The 13,161-nt window shown below is 37.8% G+C and overlaps 1 protein-coding gene across 4 annotated transcripts in view; it reads left to right on the forward strand.

Annotated features, from left to right (window-relative positions):
• Positions 1-12,524, forward strand: part of ARHGAP6 (Rho GTPase activating protein 6) — a 329,447-nt gene extending 316,923 nt beyond the window's left edge. For all 4 annotated transcript variants that reach the window (XM_065677454.1, XM_065677455.1, XM_065677457.1 and 1 more), the window contains exons 10-13: positions 1,644-1,741; positions 7,824-8,086; positions 9,612-9,692; positions 10,421-12,524. In XM_065677454.1, the coding sequence (XP_065533526.1) occupies positions 1,644-1,741; positions 7,824-8,086; positions 9,612-9,692; positions 10,421-11,127 (1,149 nt within the window). In that variant the 3' untranslated portion in view covers positions 11,128-12,524. The remainder of the gene's footprint in view (positions 1-1,643; positions 1,742-7,823; positions 8,087-9,611; positions 9,693-10,420) is intronic.
• The last annotated feature ends 637 nt before the right edge of the window (positions 12,525-13,161 follow it).

Here is a 13,161-nt window from a genome sequence, read left to right on the forward strand (position 1 = left end):
TATCTCAATAGGACTGCTAGGTTTGGGTTTTGCAGATGCTTTCAGTTGGAACTGAACTTCCTGATGGAACTTTTTTGGATTCTTTTTTATGTCGTGAAAGATCGATATATTTTTTTTTTTTAATAATGGAAAATAGGGTTTTATTTTTCTGACAAAGTCTTCTCAGTAGATTCTTACAAGTTCATCAACTTAATATAAAGCTGAATAGACGTACAGAAAGGCATGGGTTCTGCTTTGCCCTCAAAGTTTATGTGGAGTTTATGATACTGTACAGAAGGACTGTCCAAATAGAGAGGTTGCAGCACAGCAGGTTTCCAAATAGGTACTCCGATGAAGAGAAGATAATTTATTTAAACACAGGTATATCAATGAGTATCAGTAAAATATTTTTCCAGCTTAGAGGCTAAATACAATTTTCAAAAAAGGAGTATGTGGTCATACGAGTTTTTCATAGAGATTTTGTATCAGTTTGAACTAAGTGATGCATATCTTCAGTTATTTTCAAATTATTTCTGTTTTTAAAGAAATATGCCCTTTCTGTAACTTGACTCCCTAAATACCTCCCAAACTGAGGTATTCCCCTGAAGAATCTATTAGTAATTCTTTTCCTATTTCCCAGGAAGTGTCAGGGAGAACAAATGGCCCATGCAATGTAACATGAAGGTCAAGAGATTCAGGCTCTGACAAATTGTATCCAGAAGCATATTGTACAGTTGATGACCCCTTGCTGAGATTGTCTTGCCTCCAGCTCCATCTGTCATGAGTTAACCTGGGCTGTTAGTTCAAGTTTCTGAGATGGCTGTATCCTGCAGCAACATAAGTTATCAAGTGTTTTGAAGGTTCACCTCCATCTAAAGTGCACTAGTGAGAGTTTGCAAATCAGAAGGCCAAACGCCAAAGATGAGACAAATTCTGGCTGAGCCTGTGTCTCCTATCCAAAGTCCAGAGTAGGCAGAGATCCAACAGGACCCACTTGTAAACCTGAGTTATAGACAAATTGCCCAGGTTCTGAATGAGTGTAAGCAGGAATTTAAATGCTTTTAGATCCCAGGATTTGGCCATGTGGGTACCTGAACATTAATTGTTTATAAGGCATCATTTAGAAAAATGTTAACATTTGGCAGCTTTACTGAAATGAAGCAATTTAAGAACTTCATAGATATAATAATTACCATGAAACTTCCATATGAGAAGGATAAAAGTAAATCAAATGCCACAGAATATATGAAGAAACATTCTTTTTCCTGTGTAATTACATTTCACATTATTTCAAAATAAGGACAGTTGCTTGGAATAGAAATTTATAAATGTTCTCATATATTTGAATGGGGATGTGAGCTGGGGACCTTAACTGAAGCTTTTGAGATCATGATACATGAGTAATGCTACTGTTGCTATCAGACACGATATCCAACTGGATACCAAGATTCAAGAGTAACCAGTGTTTGACATTGTACACAGTGATCTTTAGTTCTACTTCACCTGTTGTAACATGAAATTTCTCTTTTTAAGTGGAAGCTTCTGAATAATATTTTTTTTTATACTCTCCATAAATGTACTTGGTCTTTTAGATTAAGCATTGTATCAAAATTCATGTATGTGAAAGGTTATTAATCCCTAACTGTTTTCTGTTGTCTTCATAGGTTTCACCTGACCTTCAGAATGAAGTGCTTATTAGCCTATTAGAGACTGATCCAGATGTTGTGGACTATTTGTTGAGGAGGAAAGCTTCCCAGTCATCGTGAGTAATCTGTTTTTTTCCTGTTTCTGCTGGGAATTTCTGTCTACCACTGGAAGTGTTCAAAAGGTTCTAGCTTTCCACAGCTCTTCTGCACTGTCTACAGTGGAGTAGAAATATCCTCCCCATTACACAGACTCTGCCAAAGAAATTATGACTCTTGTACAGTGTTTTCTAAAGACAAATCATTTCCCGATTCAGAGGAAAGATTGTGTTCTGCTGCAGAGAACAGAATGACATGTACTAAAAATATTCAATGCACTATTATCTGACAGGATGTATTCTAGTGATCTGCTGGTTCATGTCTTGGATTTGTTGTAGTCTTCAGTAACAGGAGGAGTGTATTACACTATCCTTGAAACACACCCTAGAGTGCCTTAACACAGTCACAGCTAGTCCTTTGACCAGTTCTTTGTTCTTTTCCTATTGTATGCACATAGGACATTGTAAACAAGTAAACTACCATGACACAGAGTTATGGAGACTCTTTGGATATTATTTAATTGTATGCTTTGTGGAAGACCTGAAGACAAAAAAAAAAAAAATCACACTGGTCACTGTTGCAGTTATGATACATAACATAGTCCAACTTTGTGTATGATGTATATATGCCTACACCTGTGTGCCTTAACACTGAGAATTTGTACATTAGGATTAACAGGATTCCTGGCTTTCTTATGGGACACACAGTCATAGCATTTATTCTAGTGAATCCCAATGTCAAATCCCAACATCACAAAATTTGAGAAGCTTGCTTTAGGTAATTTTCAAGAGGTTTCTTAGACTCTAAACTCTCTGGGACAGATTGGACTTTATTGTCCTGTGTGTGTGGAAGTTGCCTAGTGCATTCAGAACATAATTAAAATTGATCTGTACAGTCAACTATGATTTTATTTTTTTTTATTATTTTTTCTCTCCCTATGAACATTGTATAGTTGAAGGTAATGTAATAGTGTGCCTGGCTTTAAAGGAAGAGTTATAAAAGAAGTAGTATAATTAACACGTGGAGGAAAAATCTTTCTTCAGTTACAAAAATTCAAACCAAAAATATGTGCAGAATATATAATGTGTTGTAAAGGATTTTATTAGTTTGACTTAACCACATGAGCTCATAACAAGCAGTAGCAAATTATCACAGATCATCTTATTTGTGGTAATTGTGTGTTTTCTTAGTATACCACAGACATGAAATAACTTCAGTTAGTTTGACAAGTAACAATGTGTATGTTTAGATCTCACAACAAATGCAGGATAATTAGAGGTACATTAGCTGCCTTTTACACTTGTTTCACATTTGCCATTAGCCAAGACCACAATTAGGAGAGAAACTGCAAATCGCATAGCATATGGTAGTCTGTAGAGACTTCTTTCTTTAAGCTCTCAGTTTGGAATTACCATATTATTTCTAACTGTAGCTAATAAAAACTGTCATGTTGGATTGCAGTGTCTATATTAATGTAAAGACATAAAATTGTATCACACATGTGGCTACACGTATCAGTTGAGCATAAATTTGTCACAGATCATTGTGGATGTAACAGATTATTGTTAGATCCTGTTTCCCCTAAATTAATTGACCTTTCCTTGAGCTTCCTTACTTTTCAGCCAGCATGCACACCTGCAGGAGAAAATGGATCTTTTGTGCAAAGCTAGTTCCAGCTGACAAAAAAGGTTTTGTAAGAAAAGGTTACAGAATCAGATAGGAAACATAGCTACACTAGTACCAATTTATTATATTTTCAGTAATGGGCAGATGAAGCATCACTGAGATAGGAAAACCTTACTATGTCATTTTTCTTCTACTCTTCTGTCATGTAAGTGATTTATTCTTAACGTTAATGAGATATTTTTTGCACTGTGATTGCAACTTCTTGGTTAAGATATTCCAGGCAATTAGAGGCAATGTTGCTTCGTGTTATTGCTAGGAGTGTGATGCTCTTAAGAGATGTATCTATACATAATCTCAATTTTGAGGCTACGTATTTGTTCGTTATTTTTCCTACAAGAAATGTGAGGCTGCAGACAACAAAGATATGTTTGTCTTGACTTGATAAAAATGAGCTTCCAAAATATATCCTTACTACTCTTGGAAATTTCCTGGTCACATGCTCCAAGATCCAAATTCGGATCTGTGAAACAGAAAGCTATATGTTCTTGAGACAATCTTCATCATGAAAGCTAGTTGCATATAGTATGGAATCAACTTCAAGAGTAATGTCATTTTAATTGCTCTGAAGGTCTTGCTTCTGAAATTGCCCTCACATTTCTGCTTTTGATGTCATTACAAATGCTTTCTTCACTCTCGTCTAACAGAGAAAACACAATCTCTTTTCCTCCCCAGAGGAGCACAAGTCAGATGTTTCTCATCTTTCAGTTCTCTTAAGAGCTGAGCATTGTGAGTGGTGTGTCAGGGACTTTATAGAAGTTGTTCATGGTAAAGCACTAATTACCATTGGCAGCAATCACAAAGTGTGCTTTTGTGGATGACTTCCCAACTCTTTGTATGTTGGCTTAATGACAGTGGAATTTGAGGTTTCCAGCTGTAAGATGAAGCATCTTTAACACAAAAATAAAATTGTTTCTTATGATTATGTCATGGGTTAATAGTCCTTTTAGAGTAAATCAGTTTCAAAGTTACAGAATTTTTTCATGTTTTTTTCATGGTGATGAAGGGGTTTAATCCATCGTAACCTGTGGTGTGAAGGTGAAGCCATACACTAGGCCATCCAGTATGCGTAAATGCAGTTTTCAAAGCTGCAGAGGCTTCCTGAATCATTGAGTCCTTTACCCTATTACAGTAGCAACCATATCATAATCCTATAATAATCTGGTTTTTTGGTGGCACCTGTGTTACTCAAATATGTGTGGAAATTACTACTGCCTGCTGCCAAGCCATTGCACTCTATATGATTTGCCTCTTGTAAGACATAATTGTTTTCCTACTCAGAGGCTTTAACATACAACAGAGAAGGATTTCTGCCAAAAACCAGAAAAGGATTTCCTGGTTTGATGACCTTGATAAAGAAAAGTAGGAATATCCCCAGTAGAACTAATTATTATTCTTAACATTTTTCCAGTTCACCCATGCAAGTAGACTGGGGGATAACATCAGTTCAGAAGAATGCCAGTTAGAAAGGAAAGCCCAAGACTTCTTTGCAGCATAGTTGATTTTTGTTTTGGAATCTGAAAATGTGTTTTTGAACACATAGCATAGGTTCATTCTTCAGCTTTCAAATCGTTCCTTTTTGTACATAAGCCACTTCTTTAATCTTTTCCTTAACTTAGTTCAAGACCACTAGAAAATACTTTACTTGCCTTGTCATTTCTCGCATTTGATAGTACATGATCTTCTATTATTCTTTGTGGAGACCATAATCTGCGCTTGTTCATAGCCTGTATATAGGTGAGTGCATATTTTGCACAATATTTGCATTTGCCTCCCAACTTAATTATTCCTTGATGTGTGGGTAGAGAATTTCACAGGTATCCTGGGAAAGATGAATTTTGAATTTTAGCAAATATCCGTTTGCTACTGAATTCAAGCCATAAAGCAAACAGATACAGTTTTGTTTTGAAGGATATGTGAGAATTCATTCTTTATTTGGAAAGAAGCAAGCCAAAATCTTTTGAAACTTGTGGGTTTTTTGTTCATAAAGGGCATGGTAAAGCTGCAAATGTATGAAATCAATATTTGCAAATCTATAAGATCAGTTTCCAGAAGTATGCAATCCATTTTGGTAGTCTCTTGTAGTAAGATTGACAGAATCCACAGGCATTTTCTTTTCTTTTTTAAGCTATTTTTTCTAAATACATTTGAAATGTTATATATACAATTGCATCAGCTTACTAGCAGACACTGTAAATGAGTTTAGAAACTTAAATATTTGGATCTTTCAAAAGACTTGACAGTTTCCATTCAGGTAAATTTTTATCAGAAGCTCTGCCTTGAGAAGAGATAGGCTATAACAGATCATTCAAGGTAAGACATGAAATCAGTGTTTCACAAAGTTCATGTTCCCATATTCTTTCATTTCCATCTCCCTTTCCCCTATGCCTTGTGTTACCTTGCCATGACTAGTTGGTGGTACATCTCTTTCTTTGTCCTGTGGAACATAGTTAGGTTTTGATCCTACAAAGGCCTACGAGCGATAAGCCTTATTGGTGTCACCATTAGCGCCAAGCATGTCTGTATGCTAACAGGGTGAGGTTTAGATGAGATTCAGTCTAGAAAGCTGGAGAGAAAGACATTTGATGATATTTGATGAGCCTACCAACATTTATCCCTTTCTCAAGACTTTCTGGTTCTTCTAAAATTCCCATTTCAACTCACACTCACCGCACAAGCTTTTTTGGAACATAGGAGGGCATAAAGGAAGGACTAAGGGACAAAAAAAGACAAAAAAGATTTGTGATATTATTGTATATACTTAAAAGACAATAATAGTGTGTGTGGCTGTTCAGGGTTTAGTTTACATTGGGCTCAGCTTCAGATGAGAAGCTGGTATGGGAAATTACATAATTGAGTCATGATTTACCCTTTCTTTTTCTTAATGACTCCCCAGCATTACCATATCAACTACACTGGGAATCCTGGGATGCTGCTACTTTGCCAAATGGCAGCTTTGGTTTTTGAATTGGTGCTTGTTAAGGTTCAGGATCAATACAGTGATGGATTTCTTGCTGGGAGTTATAAAGGAGTAAACTTAGTTAAGTTTATTCACAAGAGTTTATGGTTGCTTTTATACTGTGGGGGAAAAAAAAAACCCCGAAACACTGCATAACATAATAATCATGATGTTGAGTGTATATGTTTTCTGTTTTGGGACATGCAATATGTGAATCAGCCAGGAAAAAAAACCCAAAAGCTTGAACGTGGTGCTGAGTTTTATCATTATTTCTGTGTTATGTAATAATAGTGTGCTGCAGCTAGCCTGTTTTACCACTGCTTATTTTCTTTATTTTCTTTCTTCAATTTTATTTCATTTGTCTGGAAAGAGGGTTATTGTTCCATAACAAGTAATGTGATTTGGCTGCTCACTCAGTTCAAGCTGTCTTTGGATTTGACTCTGACCATAAGTACACATTTACAAGAATGAGCCTCTGTCGTATCACATTCAGTGATGCATTTAGTGAAGTCACTGAGAGAAGTGTTTAACTCCAGAAGCAAAAGATAAGCATCTAAGAAACAAAGATCAAGATGCAGAGGAACAGAACATGAGTAACAGAAATATAAATAAGGGAGGTCTGATAGGAAAAAGTTGTTTGTTTACAAAGTATTTCTACATGTTCTTTGGGAGGTTCAGTGACTCACGGACTTCCTCCTACCTGCATAGTAAGCTGTAACAGCTCAGGAAATCTTCCTCAGTGTTCCCAACACATTTCAAAAGTGAGAGTTGTCTCAAGCGCAGCCTTGGTTGTACTTTGGTGATGGGTGGGTGTGTTTGCCCTTTTTGCTTGGTCAAAATTAAATGCAAGCCTTACTATTGGTGATTTAAAGGTGAAAGGGTAAAAAGTTTTAGAAGTTATCAGCAGAGCCAGTTGTTTGTTGTCCTCATCAGAAGTATGATAGATAGATCTGCTTGCCCCCCATTTACTTTCTGATGTCTCCAGAAGAGCATCCTTATCACTGCCCGAGATACGAGCCAATGTTTTGATATCCCTGTGTACTGCTTCAGAGTGGAAGAAGTGATTTTAGCATACTGCTTAGCATCAGACTAATCTTCCCTATCATGCCCTCAGATTTACTGTTGCAAGAAGCTAAATTGTCAAGGTAACATAAGGAATTGATTCACTAATTTCCTGTGGTGAACTGTACAGTTGTGTGTTTTTTTGGGTTTTGGTTTTGTTTTTTGGGGGGATTTTTTTCATGACAGCAACATCTTTTGATTTTTAGTGGCCCCTGCTGGCCACTTCATGGCAAACGTTTTACTCATGTAAATTCACATCTGTAGTGCTTCTGAAGTGTTTTAATTTCAGCAGCTGTGATCATGCTCCTGCATTATTTTGTCTGATGTCAAACTGCACCTGTAGCTGTGAGCATAAGGCATTTTTCATTAACAGTAGTTTGTTCATCAAAATTTCTCAGGAGCCCTGAGATGCTGCGATCGGAAGGTTCCTACTCCACAGGAGGAAGACATTCTTCCACAGACTCCAACAAAGCTTCAAGCGGAGATGTCTCCCCATACGACAACAACTCCCCGGTACTGTCTGAGCGCCCGCTAATGGCAAGGCAAGAAGAGGTTGCCCGCAGCCCAGATAAGCTGTACAAGGTACCTGAGCAGTACATGCTGGTTGGACATTTGCAGCCTAAGACAAAGGAGAATTCTTCTGCATCACAGGCTGGAAAAGGTAGAGTACATCCTGCTTGTGTTCCTCCTCCTCAGTGACTGATGGGGGTTTCCGAATTGAAAAGTTTCAATTTTGTATTATCAAATACCAGGATTTGAGGAGCAATAGTGTAAATAAACTTATGAAAAATGACTGACCAACGTCCCTGTTTTGTGTTGAACCTGAAGGTTCTGTGCTCAGTCCTCCTCATTAGCTCCGCCAGCTGTCAGGGGTGCTCTTGGTATGGCATTTCTCAAAACTTGGACCTATTATTTAGGAAAATAGAGCTATGTGTCTCTTGCTTTTCAGCCTGTCTGTGACAGCATGGCAAAGACTGATTTCTTAGTCCTGCTCCACAGGACTGTAATACCTGCAAGATTATGGTCCTGACTTTGGAAAAATGTGAGGCTTTAAGATGCAAAGCTACAAATTTTCTACAGTCGAAAAGAATGACCTCAACACCCTCCCACTGGAGAACACAGCTGAGCTGTACAGCTTTACATCTGCTACCAATTACAGACCTGGCAGTACTAGTGCAGGGATCTATAATTTCCATAGCTACCCAGGGAGTGCACACCTGAATGATTTCTTCTGTAAAGAACTGTGGTTTAAACTGATAGCACACTTATCTTTAAAATAGTGAAAAAAACACACCCAACCTTATATTCTTGAAACACATATTTAGTGAGCCAAACTTTAAGAACTTAATGCATAGGGATGCAGTTAACTGTTTGGTGGTATTTTTAAAACCATTTCATTTCAGAGGTCCTGGTTAGGCACTTAATTCCCTTTAGAATTTGTAGGATTTAGACTATTATCTCAACTATATATGCTTTATAAATGCCAATGGGCATTTAACTTCTGTATTCAGTGTTTAAATCTCTGAATAGGCTTCAAAATTTGGTCAGACTTCTATTATGAACAGGAAATTGCATTAAGTTTTATCATGCTAAACCATCCTAAACCATCTTACGGGCTTTAATATGCATCACAGTGATACTGGACCATGACAAATTGGGAAATTCCTTTACTGCCAGGTGGAATCAGAAAAAGACATGAAACAGTTATAATCCAGCCCAATGCTTGATGTGCGCATTTCATTAGGTCCCTATTCTGTGACTTCACTGCAAGACCTGCAGCATTGCTTGGGTTGATAGAGCACACCTTACAGTGACCCCTGAGTCTGCTTAAGGGAGCTTTGCCATTTGGTCAGCCTTCAGTTGCCCAAATCCTCCTCTTCTTGTGCAAATTCTCCCAACTGACTTCAGTAGTGCAGAGGACTTAAAGGAAATTCCACGTTCCCTGCAAACTCAGGTGTTCTACCCATCCAGAGCTTACTGAATCCACCACAGGATCCGAGCCTGAAACAGCAAGTGACTGTGAACAAATAGGTTTGAGGTGTTTGTGTTAGGTGCTAGTAAGTCAGATGCTAGTGTATGTTAACAACTCTGATACCTTATGTAAGGTTTTACCATTCTGTTTGTATGTTTCTAAATAATGGCTTTAAGAGACTCATTATTTTCTTCCTGCTCTTACTGATATTTAGATGTTTCCGAAGATCATTTTGATATCTGGGGTACCTGGCATTCAACGCTGAAAAGTGGCTGCAAAGATTCAGCAATAACAGGTCAGCTATTTCTCAAGTTTTAAACCCAAATCTAGCAAAGACATAAACAATTCTTTGGTTCTGAGAAATCACAGTGAAACCAGTAGGAAAATTCACATTGTCCAGAGTTGGACTTCTAAAAGAAAGAAAAGTGACTAACCTTAACCATTCTGTGATTCTATGGTTATACAAATGTGTCAACATTTCAAACTGTCACAATTTAATTTTAAAAAGTAGTTTTAGAATTACTTTAAAAATAGTTTTATATTTTTCTAGGAGTTATTGGAAGGGTATTTGAGTGTAGCTGGTGCAGTGGCACAAGCAAAGGCTGTGAGGTTGGCAGTCCTGGATGCTGACCCTGCCACTGGCCAAACATGGTCCTGGCAAGTCCCTGACTCATTCTGCCTTTGTTTTTCTCCCATCTTCATCTACCTCCCAGAGAAACTATGAGACTAAAACACCCACCCCGCTTTTTGAGCATTTGAAAGACACTAAGTGCTGTAAGAATTTATGTCAGAGCAAAGTATCGGTCACTAGGTGTAATATATTAGATATGGTTTAGATAGATATAGGGCTGCTGCTCCGTATCCCCGGGTTTGGCCAGCGGTGAGGCTGATGATACACCTTCAGTCACATAACCTAATGATAAAAGTCCCCATCCCTCTTTTACAGTGTAATGCAGGGGAAAAACACTAACTTGTTAAATAAGTGATTACACATTCTGATGTCTTTCTGATTCTGTCTTCCAGGTTCTTACGGAAACATCTATGAAAGCAGCTTGTTGCGACCCGGACAGTGCTCTCTTTCCTATGGGAACCTAGCCATGTGTTCTCCTCGGTGGCAGGGCAGCTCCTCTGAATTAGACACCAGCAGGCAGGTCATGCGAAGGAGCCAGACAACTGCTGCCATTCCTGAGTGTCAGCTTCATCCCACGGTGTCTCGGGTGTGCAGTAACCCACAAATTGAAGTTGGCAGTAGGAGTTCAGACCTGTCGCACTCGAAGTCGGAGCAGCACTTGACTTTAAGCAGCGTGGAGGACCTCACTGAGCATGACTCGAATGTGGTTTGTTCACAAAGCACAGCCAAGCCCTGCTACGGAAAAGAGCGGCCACCACCCCCTTACCCAGGCGCAGCAAAACCAAGCTCCGTGCTCTCACAGCGATCAAGCGTTTCTTCAACGTTGCACAATTTGTGGAGACTTCAACGCCAAGAAAAAAGTTCAGGGACAAGAGCAGCTGGAGGACCACCATCCAAAGCCCCTGACCAGGTCACCTCCAGGCAGGAGCGGCCAGCCCCACACACCCAAGCGGGTCGTATCTATTCCACAGCACCTCACAGTCAGAACAGTAAAAATGTTTCAGAGGCGGACTGGCATGATTGGCAAAGGGAAAGGTGGCAAATTTGGGAGCTATTATCAGCTGATAACCCTGATGCCCTCCCAGAAACTCTTGTATGATCAGACTCTGCAGAACTGTCCCGGTACCTGGACCCCCCTGTCTCACAGGAAAACAACAGTGACATTGGAAAATGGGGAGGGCTTCTTTGTTTTATACCAACTGAATTGCATATACTTTTTTTAAACTTTGTTCACTTTATTTTCTTAACAGCACTGTCAAGCAGTCCATTTACAAATGCAGTATGTTCCCGTTTTTCAGCAAGCTTTTGAGATAAAACCATGAAAAGATGAAAATTTTAGTCCAATAACTCCGTTTGTGTATGCTGTGTATAAGATAAAACTGCTGCTTTGATGTTGCTAAAATGTATTTATATATCTGCAGTTCTGATGATTGTATATTCTGTAATGGGTATTGTATGATAATCGTGTGTTATGTTTTCATATACAGATGTCAATCAATCATGACTGCTTTTTTTAAAAAGTCACTGCACTTACATTACCGTGATATGCATTGGAATTCTATAGAAAGTGCACAAGCTGGTTTCTGTGCTTATATAAAAAAAAACTGTTAAGGGGAGAAGTTGTCCTCCTTTTCACTGCCTATTGAAAAACACTAAAATAGAGTGGAACATGAAAAGCCATATATTTTATAAGGGTAGTAGTGAGCTTAGAGGGGAAAATACCAAATATTTTTTTCTTATAAATATATTTGCAAACAAAATTAAAATTTGACACAAGATTGTAAAAATGTGTTGGGATTTTTATTTTCAGATTCTGATAGGAAGCAGCTCAGAGAATCAACTAAGAGCAAGGCCGTGCCTAAACCAACCAAGGATGTAGAGCAGAGGTCTGCCCTTCCATTCTAGAGGAAAACCAATGTTATGTATACAGGATATAATATATATATTTATAAATGTATGATTTTATGTATTGTTCTAAAACAATAAACTGGAATCCAAATTTTAGAAAACCAAACCAAATTGAGGTGTGGAACAACTGAGGAAGAATATGGCTTTTCCTTTGCAATAACAAAGCTTCAGCATTGAGAAAGTTAGAGAAAAAAAAAAAAGACCTGTAAAAGGGAGTCACACAGAGTTTCAGAACATAACATGACATTTGGAGAAGTTCACAGCTGCATTTCAATAAATATTGTGCCAAATTCTGGGTCATCAGTACTTCCTCAATAATTGTGTGTTGCATTGTTAAATGTTGCTGTTTTATACACGCTCTGGTGGCTTTAGATTGCAAAATTGTTTGTGGCCAGCAGGTGGCAATGTACTTCAGTATTTCCAGAGAAAAATCTTTTTATCACTTGATAAGGGAAAGTGTATCATAGCAAAATAATTTTATAAAACGTATTAGTCTTAATTTTAATGAAGTTGAAGACTTATTCAGCAATGTTGTCTTTAAGTTCTATCTTGTGCCAAGCGGATGGAATAAAATGTTTAGCAAAATAATGAGCATAATTTTTGTTCCTTTTTTTTTGAAGTAAGGTTTATGTAAAAATTGATGCAGTTTTATTACATTCTTGAGTATCTCTGTCAAAACCAGCTAAAAGGCTTAGGAGCTTAAGGACCACATTTAAATACAACTTAAATATATAAGATCCAAAGTTTTACTTGAGTCTTAGGCTTAAAATCCATCATGTTAAGAATCTGCCCATCATATCTCCATTTCCCAAGTAAAGTTGTAAGAGAAAAACACCAACCAGAGTAGAAAGGGGCAGGGTTTGGCCTTTGGCTGTTGTAGTACTGTCAGGCTGGGCAGCTATTCTTATGGATACTGCAACTAGAATAAATCTCAGTTCTCTTCTGGTGCTTGCAAGGCTTTTCCACATACTATCTTGATATGAAAGGTGGTAGGAAAAGGTTCTTTCATGTAGCTTGTTGCAGCAGCTCTGTGTTAATTAATTAACAACAAAAAAAAAAAAAACAAACCCCAAACAACCCCACCAAAACCCAACCCTAACCCAAATTAAGAAAATAGTGGAATATAAGGACAAAACTAAGCTCTCAAAAAAAGAAAAAATCTTCACTATTTGATCTTGTCTCAATATTATCGTAGGCTTGATACAGAATTGCTACAGGGAATTAA

The sequence above is a fragment of the Lathamus discolor genome, chromosome 4, assembly GCF_037157495.1.
Source record: "Lathamus discolor isolate bLatDis1 chromosome 4, bLatDis1.hap1, whole genome shotgun sequence".
Taxonomy (NCBI): Eukaryota; Metazoa; Chordata; class Aves; order Psittaciformes; family Psittacidae; genus Lathamus; species Lathamus discolor.